Below are 15,353 nucleotides of genomic sequence, written 5' to 3'. Positions count from 1 at the left end.
ACACTCATGTCCTTTGACCTCCACAAATCCCATGGTGATTTCCAGGAAGCATTTATCTGCTTTAGCAAATACATTACAAAGGTGGATTTGTAGTGTTTTACTTGTTTTCCTGCCTAATTTTGACAGGAAGAAAAGAATTTTCTCTAAAATATTTCACAATTTTAAACTTATGGGTAAAAAGTTAGAAAAGAAATCGAGGGAAAAATCTTATTAAGTTATTAAAATTCTTTGAAAGACTGAAAAAAAATTCAACAAATCATGGGGTTTTCATTAGAGAGAAGTATCTCCTCCTGCCTGCAGCCTTGAGTGATTTTGGGGCTCATCATGACTTTGTTTTCACACATTGGAGAGATTCCTGGATCTGAATCAAGACAAATAAAGTGTGCTCAGTGCAATTTTGGCATCCAAAAAAGACCATATCTTATGATGTTTATTAAAGAGTTTTTCATCTCATATCAGTTCTCTAAAAACAGTTTAAAACTGACTTCACTGTGGATATGTTGACACAACCATCATCGAGCTTATGAAAAAGTTCACAGATGTGTGGAGACCCATGAAACTGTGGACACTAGGACCAGCGTTTGTAGCTGAGTTCGAATCGGTGATTCATTTTCTTCAAAGCCCCTTTTCATAAAATATTAATGCCATTTTGTCTGTGCCTCCTAAGGGAAACACCTGAGAAATATGGCAGTGCAAGAAGTTATTTTTTGTAATCAATTCACAAATCAGAAAACTGCAATTAGAATTGACAAAAAAAACATTTTTCTTGATTAAAATATGTTTTAGCATGCTGGTGTGAGACAGCAAGGCTTGAATTTATCGGACACTGCAGTTGAAATGACTGCAATCATCTCTGCTTTGTAAACACTGAATGCTCAACCTTAAGTATCGTGGCTCACCTAAGGTCCTAATCATTATTCTAAAAGAACATCTCAAAATTCACTGTGTGAATGTGACTTGTATTGCTGTTTTGTTGTCTGTAGAGTGTTTGACTTGATCTGTTATTCTACCAGGAGCACGTAATTCGAGAGGAAGCCAGAAGTCTGACTCCACGCCAGTGCGCAGCCATGGACCTTGTGCTTCCCACCATCAAGGTGAGTTTTATGGTGATTATGCTGTCGACTGTATGGCAAGAGACACCTGGATGGCTAAACTTGACCTTTAAAAAGGACAGCAGAGCTATAAAAAGCAGAGCAGAGAAATGCAAATTGACTCAAAGTATTTTATAAATCAAGGACACCGTAAACATATGTGGAGCCTGTGGCTTTTTTCATGTGCTTGGGACATGGGCTAAAGAGTTGTTGCCCCCCTTATATTAGCAAGCATAATGTGGACTGATATTTCCATGCTGGGAAAGCTGTACTTATAGTATATCTGAAATAGATAACAACATACTGTTATGTATGTGTGTACATGTTTTTTTTTTTTTGTTTTTTTTTTTCATTTTGTTTGATTGTTGAGTTTTCAAGATGAAGAAATATTACCATAACAGGAGCCTACTGGCTCCCTGATGTTTCCTGATGAGACGTAATGTAGATGCAAGAATATGATGCACCCAATTTAAAGCGCTTTCAACGTACTTAAAAAAAAATACCATAATAGTTTTAGAAACACGTGACAGAATGCCAGTTTAGGCCCATCTGAGAAATGAATATCCAAGAATGTGGAAAGCTGCCCAAAGCCTTTCAGCAAAAGAAAGTGTGAAATATAGCACTGTTAATTTACTGCCATATGACTGTTTGTTGTGAAGGGATATGAGACAATTTCAAGACCCAAGTCTCAGCTCTACAGGGAAAAGAGGAGAGTTATGGGGAAGTGCCACAGGGGAAATGCTGCATCGTAAAGCGCCAGGAAAACTAATTGATTCTTCTGTCTCCAAGGAAACTACCTGCAGGTTTAGATCAATCATGTTGGTAGAATTCTCTTTATCAGTATTCCAATGAGAACAGTCAATTAGCACAGTTGAATAATGCCGTAGGAGAATTGGCTGATCAGATCAGCAAATGCTATGTAGTGGATCACTTGTTATATACTTATCATATTTGTCATATTGCAAACACAATATTTAAATCTGTTTTTTCGAAGAGACATGGAAGCCAAAGATGCTGTATATACTGACTACTACACATATACATAAATATATACTGTATATATATATAAGGGATCAGCGAGGACAGAAACACTGGGAATGAAATGAGAACCATATTTTCTGAGTTGTCCCAAAAAAAAAAAAACAAACTCCAGACTTCTCTGTGATTGGCACATGCAACTCACAGGGAAGGCTGAAGAGGGTCATCTCTGGAAGGTCAGTCTTTGACTGCCTGCATACCTGAAGAAAAAATCTTCTTAAAGTAGCATTATGACTGGCTTATATGTCAAGATGTGGTTAATGAGCCTCATAAGGTGTAAGTTGAGCTAGCCATCACAATCTGGATGTAGCATTAACTGTTCACATTTTGTCCACTGAGTCTAACGGTAGCTAGTGTGCCTGTTATTCCAAATTCCATTTGTATAACATTACAAGTTATAAGTAGGCTATAAGTATTGTGTAAGCTGAGCTCCTGTGCCTCCTTAACAATAACGTTAGCTACTGATGGTTACATTTTCTTTATGCTAACATATTATTAGAAAGGGCAATACTGTCATAACCCCAATGTAATCAAACGTTTGTTATGGCAGCCTAATTATTTCACTTCAGAAGCCCAAATGCCAAGTTCACTGAAAACAACAGAAACTGAATTGAAATTACCTTGTGACAGTTTTTCTTTTAGTTGTAGTATAATCAAATTATAAATGTCAAATCTAAGCCTTGTCTTTTAATTGACTAAACAGCAGTTGCAGTATTTTTAAACCACATTAATTTTTAGTAGCTTATCCCCAACACGGGTGCATCTTTGTCACCTCTTCACCCCTGATGGGTTTGCACCCCTGTATATATACAATTGATAACTGGTATTAGTGTATTGACAAAATGAACCATTTTTGCTTGGAACTACTCAAATTCAGCCATGAATGCATTTAGTGATTATCCCACTGAAAACAGACTGAACTTTGAACCTGTGAAAACTAATGGGTGGGATGATGGGTAAATGCACTGCCGCACACAGGAGTCCATATGAAACAAGGCAGGCATGCAGTCCATTTAATCCCCAATAATGTGCCATTTGTTCTGTCATTTGAACTCTGACCTCTGAGGGATTGTTGAAGAAAGGCAGCTGTTTCATCTTTCTCACCAAATTTAGATGTGATGTACTACACATATTGGTACACATGTGGATGCACCACATGTGTAGTGTAAAAGAATTAAATATAAAATACAAATAAAATAAATATAAAATAAAAAATATCACCTGTTTTTCCTATAGCCAGATGTAGGTATTACATAAATGGAAAATATTTGGGGTTGCTTACTTGTTTATGTCACATACACGTGACAGAGACTACAATCAAGAAGAGAAGAGATGCAGACACCTTCTAAACCTTGAGTACAGAGGACAAGCAGAACAAAGGAAAGACTGAGAGAAAAAAGAAAGTATGTGAGGAACAAAGAAAGACATGAAAGAAACAAGGAAGGATGTAAGAAAGAACAGGTGGAAAGAAACGAAGGAAAGAGGAAAAAGAAAAAGAAGAAATGGGGGAGGGATGGCATTTTGGCAGGTAATTTTGCCAGAGGCAGGGTGATATTTTGAGCATGCAGGTTGATTCTGCTGGGTTGGCTGATCGGTTTTGCCAGAGGGAATGCAGCAATGCAGCCTAGCAGAAACTCTGTAGGCATATTCCAAGATGAGGCAGCACTTTCTGGACCAGTTTCTTGTATCGGTCGTGATGCCATGACAAGGTGATGTGAATGGCAATTCTTATTTGAATAAACCTGAGTAAAAGAAAAGTGGTACTTTTTGAAACTTTTAGGTTCTCAGAATGTTGCTTTAACCAATCCAGTGTGCAGTTGGTTGTACTTTCCAAAAAAAAAAAAAACACCTCTATCATTTTCTACAGTAATCTTTCTATGTCAGGTATCTGTAGCTAAGTTTTTGTGCCTTTTCCTTGAGTTTTATCCTGTTTCACTTTCTTTCTCTTGATAAACTCCATGACTCACCTGCAGCATGCCAGATTGTGTGTAGTTCACAAGAGGCACATGTCAGTCAAACCTTGTGACTCATAAGTCAGTGGTCAGGTAGAAAACAGTGCCTCCTGCTGTGTTGAGTCACCACCAGTCCTGACCTGACAGCAGTCAAAAAATGTTTACCAACACCTCCAGTACAGGGGCATCACTCCACATCTGATGAAGATAGTGCATGTGCAGTTTGTTGACAATATTTCTGTCTATTGTATTTAGTTATTTATTTATTTATTTTTATCCAGTGCCTCTAAGTATGAGATCAGCGTGAATCAGCTTTATAACTTAGATCACGACAACAGACCCTCCACTAACTCTGCAAACACTCTAACAAATACTGCTTTGTACCTGTAATGATTATGTGTTACAGGGGAGTGCTGGCAGGAGACATAACAAGCAAAGAAGAATAAAAGATATAAAGGGTTTAGAATTGTGTCTCCAAGTGCTTAAACTCATTGTCACGTCTTTTCAGCAACGCCTCCTTTCTTAATAAGATCTGTCCATGGCCACCCTCCCACCTTCCAGATGTGGGAGTGGTGACAGCATTTGAAAAGAAAGCAAAGCCTTGTTTGTCCTCAGCTATCAGGTTTATCAGCACAAATGTGCATTAACCACCCAAGCATTGGTTTCAGATTTAAATGCATGGTAATTAGCTACAAAAGTGGCCATTACTGCTGTCTCTTGTCTAGTGTCTCTGTGTGTTTGCTCCTCCTTGTAAAATGCATCCTGTCCATATAACCCAGGGCTGTTTCTCTGCCAACAATAACCTGCTGTCGTGTGTAAGCTCAGAAGAGGTTACCATCATGTCCACAAGTTATTTCTAAGTTTCTGTTTATCCATTGGAAAACTATAAATATGAGTTGGTCTTTTGTTTTCTTTTCTTTTTTGCAGCAATACTTCCATGCTGGAGGAAATGGGCTGAAGAAAACCTTCCTCGAAAAGAGCCCCGATATGAAGTCCCTCAAATATGCTCTCAGCCTTTACACTCAACCTACAGATGCCTTGATCAAGAAATATATATGCACCCAAACCTCTCAAGGTAAGAATGTTGTAGTTTAAGACGAGGCTGGGCTCCATTAAGTTTCATTTATTGGAGCGGAATTACTTCAGCATTTGAATACTGAAAAAACATTTGGAGAGTTCTGAGACACTTTTTATGGAGAGCTGTTTTCCCTCCATATAAAGTGTCTCACATGGGTGGGTTCAGGCTAAAAGGAGGCATCTATAAAAACAAGAAATGTTGAAAAAAAAATTATGTTAAGAGATGCTTAGATGGTGAAAGTGTCCATGAAGGTGTGAAAAAGGCACAGATTGTTGATACTATTGTTCAGCATCACATTAGCACTTTCCTAAGGCACCGGTTAGCAAACATATTCTAATTAAACTTGATAAAATCTGATAGGGAAATGCTTTATTCACAATTGTTGTTGCTGTTGTTCACAGTTTCATTACATGTCTGCAGCCTTCCACTAAAATGTTGATACACTTTTTAAAGAGGCAATGTTTAGGATTCAAAAATGAACTTAGATTATCAACAGAATATGAAGAAATAACAGTTTTGATGTTGTGTCAAAGACGTCTTTGTATTGTGATGCAGATAAATCTACTGAAATTAGCACGCTAACCAGCTAGCCCATCTTGTAATACCACTTTGTAACTCAAGAAGTGGTAGTGAGTTACTGTAGCGTCGAGTCTGCCCTAAGTCCAACTTGAGAGGATGAAGATGAAGTAACTGTGAGTAGGCTATGAACCTGTGTTGCAGTCATCTTCTCTCTGCGACATTCAGCTGTTGATGCTGCTGCTTTCCCTCGCATTGTTCGACCTCTCACAGCTCGTCCTTCCCTGTCTCTCTGACTGGGCAGACTGGGAGTGAAATCGTCATAGTCCGTCTAACGATAACCAAAGAAAACACTGGTTACATAATAAGATTGCATGTTAAACTTGTGTGGAAAACATTATTCATCAATCCATGCAGGTCTGGCAACATGTCAACAACTGCACTATGCTGAGGTTATATTTATTCAAGCTAACGTTAGATCAGTATGAGGGCTGAAACTCGGCTGATAGTGCCCAGTGAGCCCAGTCCCAAAACACGCACGCAGCAAACTCTCATGCACGCCCTGAATGACAGGTACACTGAGAGGGCAGGTGAAAACTGTAGATTTTTTGACAGCCCACCAGGATTTGTCACATTATGCCCGAAGGCAAATCTGACCATGGCACAGGGGGAGGACGGACCAAAGAATGCGTGTTTGTGTTCTTACAATAGGGGTGGGCACCCCAGCTTTCTGGTAACATGCTGCCCCCTATTTGCTTGGGGTATGAATTCAACAGTTGGCCAATTCTTACACATTACCCCTTTTAAGTAATAAATGAAGAGGAAAGCCTTATTCATTTGCAGCTTCTGTTAATGTTTAGAATTGATTGAAAATAATGTGACTCTAGTTCTGGCTTGTTAACCTCAGCAATGTGCTGTTTTCCCATCAGTCTTAGCTCGCCTTCCTTAAAGTGTGTGTGTGCTGAGGATCTCTCTGTGTCACATATTATATGAACAATGGACATTACAGTAATTGCATTTATTCCCTCACTGTATAAGTCATTTTTCTCTTTCACTGTAAAAAAAAAAAAAAAAACCAAATAAGCAAAGTTATCTGTGGCCTCTTCACCCCATACCCTGAAGGGCTTGAATGTTCCCATGCTCTTTTGCTCTCTTTCTCTCTCATTAGAAACACATACAAACACTGTCATGGCAAATTTATAAGATATATGTGTAGTGTAAATCTATAAATTCCCTCTTATGCTACCCCCCCCCCCCCCCCCCTTCATCTCTGTCATCGCTGACCCACTTTTATGTGTTGTCTCATCCATCTGAACTTTTTTTCTCTCTCTTTCTGTAACAAGGCGGATATACCTTCAGGTGTCCAGAGAGATTGGAGAGGGAATTCAGCCCAGTAGGGCATTGAAGCTTTAAGCTCCTGGTTGCCTCAGTGTGTTCAGCCTTGCAGAACAGTGCATAGGCAGGCGGCAGGAAACAGAATGGCAATGGGAAAAAACTAGTCAGCCAGTGCGGCCAGTGGACCAATCCGGCTGCCGCTCTCACTGACTGGCAGATGGGCATAGACACACAGCGTTTCTCTGTGTTCTATTTTGAGATTGCTCGATGCGTTTCTTCTCTTCCTCCCTCTCTAAATCTCTCGCCCCATCCCTTCCCCCCTCTGAGTTCACACCATGTTGTCGCTCTTTATCTGAGGTGGTCTAATGTGATGTCTATAAGTGGAGGTAGTGAGGTGGTTGATGTGCATTAGGTCAGTAAACAGTGTAGGGATGTGCTGATGCTTGATGTAGCACAGTGGACACTGTTTCATTAATCACCAACCCCTGTGCCCTGACAGCGACACATTTAGACCGAGGCATGCACTAGTTTATTCCTGCCAAGTGTGCGCTTGGACGCATATGTGTCTCTCTGCTTGTTAGGGAGCAGGCTGAGGTTTTATCGCTGCTTTATGCCTCAGTGGAAATACAGTACTAACAGAAATGAACGCATCTTTTCTCATACAGTAAATCTCACAGCTTCTTGCTTATTAAGTGATATTCTATTGATTTATCACTCAGGGTGGACATCTTAGTTGTTCGACACAGCAAAGGGGGGAAAAAAATTCAATGAATTAACCCACACGTCTGCAACAGCTGGTGCCTACAGCTCACCTTTCTTATCTGTAATTTCCTTTGTTCGTGTTTTTCTCAGTTAGTTTCTGACCCTCCTCACTGCCACTTTTGCTTTATCTACTTCAGATTTTCTTTATCTTTTCTATGTACCATTTATCTTGTTCACACTCTTCTCTTTGATGCCTTTCAAATTGTGCCCTTCCAGAGTCTGCCATATACATGCCTGACAGTGTCTCGTCTCCGACCTCCATCAGAACACATACAGAACATATTTATTTCATTGTTTCAGCTGATAGCTGAGGTAAATGTGCCGTAGCATCACCACGTTAATTTCCCTCAAGTCCATAGCTTAATTGTGCAGCAGCAATGTTTTTCTGCCTCCCCCAGCCTCTCAGGGCATCATTACAATAAATCACAAGGCTTGTTTCTTCATTACCAGCTATAATGGGCGCTGCATGTTTGGCACATATTGATTAGCGAATGGATCAACATGCCCCTTCATCAACCACACCGGGTTCTGCCTTGCAGTGTTCAACATCTGTTTGTCCCGAACTGGGTGAAACACAGTGCAGTTTTTTAGAGGCAGCTGAAATGGGCAGGACTCTCTGCATCTGGCAACGTGAGACACACGGTCAGCAATCAATTCTAATTGTTTCCTGGCAACAACATGTCCTAGTGTGATTGAAACTGTAATGCTGACGTAACTGTGCAGGGTGTAATGGCCAAAAGGGTATTTCCTCTCCTTTCCTCCTGTTCACTCTTGTCCCCTCTCTACCTCCTTTCTCTTACGTTGTTTTCATTCCGACTCGAGTTGTCTTCATGCCGTCAGATCCAATGTTTTGTTCGTATTTCTTCTGAGTTGGAACAGTTTGATGATTTCATCATGTAGAACATTATTTATTTAGTGCATCCCCTCTCACCATCTGCTTCTTCTGTGGCCATCAAACCAGGCAGATTATTTCATGTGTCTTGTTTTTTTTTTCCCATTCGTGTTGTTGTTCTTGTTCAGCCTGGAGCTAAAGGAAACCCTGACTGTGCTTGCTACTGGGCTGCCATGGGGTGAAATCTACTCTACTCCCCTACTGTTTTTTTATGTGTGTTTTGTTTTAGTTTTTTTTAGCTTTGACACACAGAGCTGTTTATACACCACTTTTTGGATCAATTTCTGGATACCTCATCTACAAAAAAATCAAAAAGACGTGCCCACAGCTTTGGATTCTGTCCTTTTATCCTCTCTCTCTTTTGTTTCTGTTTCCTGATCTCTCTATTTTTCTGCCTGGCATCCTCTCTGCCTTTCCTCCATCCTCTCTGATTTTCATTATGCCTCTTTCCAATTCTCCTGTTGCTGTTTTGGTGTGTGTCCAGGTCAGTCATCCAACGGATCGGTGGGGGAGGTGTCGATGCAAGTGAATCTCATCTCTCACCCTGGCACTGGAGAGCACAAAGTCAGCGTGAAGGGTGAGATTTTTCCTATACTCAGACCTGCTTTTTGTCATTTCTATTCAAATGTATTCACACCTGCAAATGTTCAAAGACCCATCATGGACAGCTCCTGGTGGTAATCTCATTTGTGCAATAGTGCCACAGTCAGAAGCATTGTTGTTTTGTCCTGGAGCTTGTTTCATAGACACAAATAAATTAGGAAATTAACATCTGAAAGATTGCTAATGACATAATTAAACCAATTGTATAGAAAACCAAAACCACCGCTGGAGTTTCTCTGCAGGTTTCTTTTCCTATTCTTGGTGAGGTGATTGAAAACTTTGGCCCTGTGTATCATCTGTGATTTATTGACCTAAATCGTGTGTATTTTTACTATCTGCATTTTTATTGTAAAGCTAGCATAGCAGCATGGCTCTATTGGCTGGCCCACCGTTATGGTCCAGACTATATCTTATCAGCTACTAGTTTTACTCCAGTACCACCATGAGGTTGACATTTGTTGTTTTGCGTAAAATCTCTTAAAAACTACTGGATGAATTGCCAAGAAATAAGTACAGCCGATACCAAAACTGTAGACTGTAGAGGAGGGTCTATAAATGTCACATTTAAAAAAAAAATCAAATTCCAAATGATTGCATTTACAATCAACAAATTCTTGTTTCATTCGTTGTAATATATTTTTAAATACTCTTCTGTGTAATTTCCTTGTTTAAATGGGCGCTGCTGTCAATTATTTATTTCAGTCAGTTTTATTTATCCCCATAAAAGAAGTTATCTCAGGGGACTTTTCATAGAGAGCAGGTCTAGACCATACTCTAATACACTATTATTTGCAGAGACCTAACAGCTCTCACCAAGATCAAACACTTGTTGCCAAGTGCTTGCTCACTTGGCAACAATGGTAAGGAAAATCTTCCTGCTAAGAGGCAGAAACCTCAGCAAAACTCAGCTCAGGCTCAGGGTGGGCGGGCATCTTTTTTTTGCCTTCTCGTTTTCAGTAACAAAAATTGGACTCAGCTGAAAACATCCCCCACATAGCTGCAGTGATATCTGTTGTACCTCCCACAGCAGCACCATATGCACTACAGCTGGCAATCAGCTATAATCAGCCGGCAGCAGTAATATGACAATGTGATTGCCAGTTAGGTTACTATGGCAATCATATATGGATGTTCCTATCACAGGAAAATCCATTATGACAGTATGAAGAGCTGCAGATTTTCTTTTTTGTACTTATTTTTGACATTTTTCCATTTCTAGTTTTGAATTACTACATTTCCCAAAATTACCATAGTCAGATGCCAGAGAACAAAATATAAAAATACAAGAAAGCTCTAAAAATTTATCTTTTGTGGCTTCACCCAGCCATTCCATTATGATCTGTTGCAATCAGTATCTCTGTCTCCTTCATCATGGATTTATTCCTGTAGATTTTTTTTAATGTCATGTCAAAAGTCTGGAAACAAATCCTTACAGTGGGATTCACAGACACTGATACCCTAAGAAGTTTACCATTAATGTTGCAGATAAGTGGAAATGTTTCTGCTATCAAACTCTATTGTAGTTGCTCTGACACTATCTCAGCATAATATGACATTTTCTACATTTAGCCAGTTATCTGTGGGTACAAGATAAATACACCTCCAAAAATAGAAAGTGGGACCAGGAATACACACGTTTAAATGGAATTAGTGTCTGACATGGATTTTTCTTTACTTTCTTATATCTATGCTGATTATTGCCTCGTCTGCTTCTCTCAGTGATCGCAGTGAACAACCTCATCTGGCAAACCAACGCCATGTTCCGTCCGTTTGTGGAGGTCAACGCCGTGGGACCACACCTGGCTGACAAGAAGCGCAAATTCAGCACCAAGACCAAGAATAATAATTGGTCACCAAAGTACAATGAAACATTCCAGTAGTGAGTAATCCCACCTCATTCCTGTTAATTACAGAGGTGAGAGAAGAGGGAGTGTTTGAAACAATGTACTTAAAGGTTAGAGTTATTATACAGTATTTTATTTGCCTCTATTCAATAAACAAAGTAGTGTGCAACATTCTGTAACTTATGATGCCCACATTCAAACTAGTATTCAGTATGCTGTCTGCACACAACAAAAGAACTTGCAGCAACCTATATACTGCATAATACCTGCAATACCTTGCTGTCAAAATCCCCTCTATTGTTCTAAGCACTGAATAGAATACAGTTGCTTTAGCAGCACTTCTCCTCTTTGCATTGAAACAGATGAAATAAGTCAAGAGACTGCTTCAGCAGTTTGAAAGCTTGTCCCCTCGTCGACACTGTAATTCCCAGAGCCGAGTCAAGTAAAGTCACAGTGCAAAAGTGATCTTAGACAGAGTTGTAGCAGCACCAGCATGATCAGTGCAGGCCTATCTACATATAGATTCACTCCCGGCATTCTCATTTGAATTTTAAGCAGCTATTAAGTTGCTGGGGATAATTAGAAACTAGTCCGAAAAAAAAAAAAGATTGGCTCAGAATAATGACTTGTTTGAATAGACACGTTCATTTCACTCGCAAACATGATTGAATTGTCACATCACAGCCACACATACAATAAGGAGGCTTTTCACTGGGGAGATGTCTCCCAGCCAGACTCTTTTTACTGACACGTTTTATTCAGCTGCAAACAAAGCTGAACGTCAGTGTCCAAAAAGCAGTTAGTTCACACTCATGTACAGCCCTGCAGAACAAGACTTTGGGCTTTTCATTAATTTTGAATGATATTAATGAAAAAAAGTACCTCACATCTTAATTGACAGCTTCTGGACTGATTTGATTTAAACCTAACTGCATACGTTTTTGGCTGGACCTCAACAAACTTAAATGTCTGTCGCTGACTGAGTGCTAAAGTTACACCACTGGTTGGCCAGTGTTGGAGTTTCCCCATTCATTGTTTTTCTGTCAAAATCATTTAGGGCAAACAGTTTCTATTACGTCAGCAGTGTTGCCAACTTAGCACCTTTATTTCTTGATTTGCCGATGTTGCAGACCCCTTAAATGAGCCCCATTAGTGTAAGGTTGGGCTGTCCCTCTGCAGGCATGTGTCTCATTCATGGCTGCTGACATAGACATGAATTAGCCTTTAACTTCCTCTCTGAATGATTATTTTATAAGTAAATATAGCTAAAATCACGTATGTATGTGTAGATGACGTTGTGGTCATAAAATCTGGATTTTAGCAGAGAAGAGCAGCAGCTTGGAAATGGCTTGGAAGCGACTGGTTGGGTATCTTATTTGCTCATTTTGTATCATGTAAACATGTCTAATTTCACCTCTCTCATTTCCCTGTGTCATCTCTCCCAGTGTTCTGAGTAATGAACATGGTCCAGAGGCCTACGAGCTGCATGTTTCAGTAAAGGACTACTGCTTTGCCCGCGAGGATCGCATCATCGGCATGACGGTCATCCAGCTCCGAGAGCTGGCGGACATGGGCAGCTGCTCCGCCAGCTACCCCCTAGTGAAAAGCATCACCATGGACGAAACGGGCCTCACCATCATGAGGATACTCTCTCAAAGGACCAACGACGAGGTGGCCAAAGAGTTTGTGCGTCTCAAGACAGACACACGCTCGGCGGAGGAAGTGTCGTAATGTGCAGCGAAAAAATGCAGTATTAAAAGATTTGTGTTGTCTTAAGCGAGCGATAGAGAGAAAAAGGAGGAGAAAGAGCTGTAGCAACAGTTGTTCTTTCGGAATAGAGGCTGGAAACAGCAGGAGAATGAGACTGTCCAAAGAGAAGCGGAGGAGGCCCAAATGTGGCGAGGCAGCGAGAGAGAGCGAGAGAGAGTTGTGTTTGTTCGTTTGTTTTTGTGCATGTGCGTAAAACATCTGTTGGAATGTTCATTTTAAAACTACAGTATGTACAAGTGTTTACTTACCGTATGCTTACTATTAAGTACTATATTCTACAAGTTATGTTAACGAGACATGAAATACCTTTTGTACAACATTTAGTCTTTTTGAACAGAGATTTGTTCCAATAAAGTGCCAAACCAGTGGAAAAAAAAAGAACAAAACCAACGTATATGAATTATGGTGAACTTAGTATGTTTGAAATTTGCTCGATTAATTTGTCCGGTGTAAGTCATTTTCTGACCGTGTGGCGTTTTGATTGTTGCAGAGTCTTTCATTTTGCACCCTCGTTTTTTGGCTTCACGTTCTTCCACGCAGCACTGTTGTGCATGTCCTCTTCTCGGTCATGTCTCTCCCATGATTCCACAGTGACCACCGAGCAGGGTCCTGTCCCCTTGCCTTCAAACTGTTTGTATTTTAAGTCAACCTGAAAATAGACCATGTTTTTTTAAATGGCGATGACTGCTACGTAAACCTTCATAGGTGTTTGTAATTTTATAACCATGACAACAATGACGACAGCCTCCAGTGCTAACAGTCTTAGCAGAAAGGATGGAAAACTTTTCTTTTTCTTTGGCTTTTTGTTCTTTGTTTTTCTGCCATCGGCTTCCAGCCTTTCTGAATGACCACTGTGAACATGAGCTTTGGAAGGCAAGCTTACATGACATTGCTGACAGTTTGATATTATTGTTTCATATTTTTCCGATAACTTTGTTCCTGATAAACTGCCAAAGTTATATAAAATATTTGTACAAAAGCAATCCATTACATGTATGAAGATATATATGTACATGTGATCTATTACTTTTTCAATGCTTACTATTTGATTGTTGATAGGGTGGTACTAAGATTTTATTTTTTTTATTTCCTGTGAAGCTGTTAACCAATATGAAAGTTGCACATGTTACTTTACACATTAGTTATATCAGCTTCTGTCATTGGAATTATTTTTCTTCATAAAGGAAAGAGTCTAACATTTGGTAAATATGCAACATTCCTATGTATTGCACTGATGGCGAATTGTATGTCATGTAAATATATTTAGTGAGATATTGTACAAAAGTCTACTTTTCTTTAGTGTGCATAAAGTATGTGCAAATGTGTTGAAACATCTGGGTCATTTTGAACAATTGTCCGTTAAGCTTCCCTTTAACACTAGTATTTATCTTTTCTGAGGTTTTTTATAGTTGAGTATAATTTTATAGTTGAGCATTGAAATTAGAACTAATCTGTCAAGTAATATTCACACAAACTTACTGCACCTGGTTTCTTTTGTGTCGACAACTAAAATATTAAGAAGAAACTCTGCTTTCAGGGAACACTGACAAAGCAGACATGAAGGTCAGTCCTGTTTAATCTGAAGCCTTAACGCAACACAACTTGACTGCCAACAGTTTGGTCCAAAATTCAGGTGTGGTGTGCTAGTAGAGGCTAATGTACCCTCGAGTTGCTAGCACCTCGAGCTGAGATGAAGGCCTATGGTGGTCTGGTAAGCTCACTCTGCGCCCCCAGATTTTAACTTGGACACGTTAAGGCAATATGTCAGACTTGGCACAGCTTCCTCTGGAGCCACAAAAACTTTTTTCCACATGTGCAGCGGTACTTCCCAACATTTTACACCATTAACAAATATTTTACCTTCGTCTTCCTATGTTCTTGCTATAAGACATTCAGTGGCCAGTTGTAAGATTGTACCTGAACACACTGCACCAGAGACAAAGACCTTATTCCAGACTCACACAAAAGAGCATTGTTGTGTTTAACATGTGCAGAATATCCCTAAGATTAAAGAATCATGACAGGATTTTTGTAGCTACAGCACTGACTGAAAAGGTAAATATTTTTAATGTTACTGGGTTTCAGATCTAGCAGCTTCCTCTGAACCTACTGTACACAATCTTCACAATCATGGTGTTTGCACATGGCAACTTCGCTGCAGATATGTGATACATTTTTGCCTTTTGATGCTTATTCTTTAAAAAAAAAAAACACCTACAGACACCTCAACAGGATGCTGTAATCTTTTGCACTAAACATGAAGGCTTTGTCAAAGTTTCTCCTTTTTTTTTATGATTTCATGGTGTCTGACATGAGTGTTTTCCCATCAGTCACGCTCTGTTTACTGTCAGTCATTTGACACCCACAAGAAGAAATGCACGTCTAAGGCGGGAAATAATCCCATAAAAACACGTCACCTGGCAAAACAGTTATTTGGCCGTCTATGTTAGCTCAGAGAGCTGTTAATTTCAA

The 15,353-nt window shown here is 39.7% G+C and overlaps 1 protein-coding gene across 1 annotated transcript in view; it reads left to right on the top strand.

Moving 5' to 3' along the window:
- Positions 1-12,842, top strand: part of LOC121182239 (protein unc-13 homolog C) — a 101,448-nt gene extending 88,606 nt beyond the window's left edge. Inside the window, exons 30-34 of the mRNA XM_041038643.1 lie at positions 1,014-1,094; positions 5,009-5,156; positions 9,149-9,241; positions 10,987-11,146; positions 12,557-12,842. Of these exons, the coding sequence (XP_040894577.1) occupies positions 1,014-1,094; positions 5,009-5,156; positions 9,149-9,241; positions 10,987-11,146; positions 12,557-12,842 (768 nt within the window). The remainder of the gene's footprint in view (positions 1-1,013; positions 1,095-5,008; positions 5,157-9,148; positions 9,242-10,986; positions 11,147-12,556) is intronic.
- Positions 12,843-15,353: the final 2,511 nt, after the last annotated feature.

Source organism: Toxotes jaculatrix, chromosome 1, assembly GCF_017976425.1.
Source record: "Toxotes jaculatrix isolate fToxJac2 chromosome 1, fToxJac2.pri, whole genome shotgun sequence".
In the NCBI taxonomy this organism is placed as follows: domain Eukaryota; kingdom Metazoa; phylum Chordata; class Actinopteri; family Toxotidae; genus Toxotes; species Toxotes jaculatrix.
Note: the sequence above shows the minus strand (reverse complement) of the source record. Positions and strands in the feature narration are given on the sequence as shown.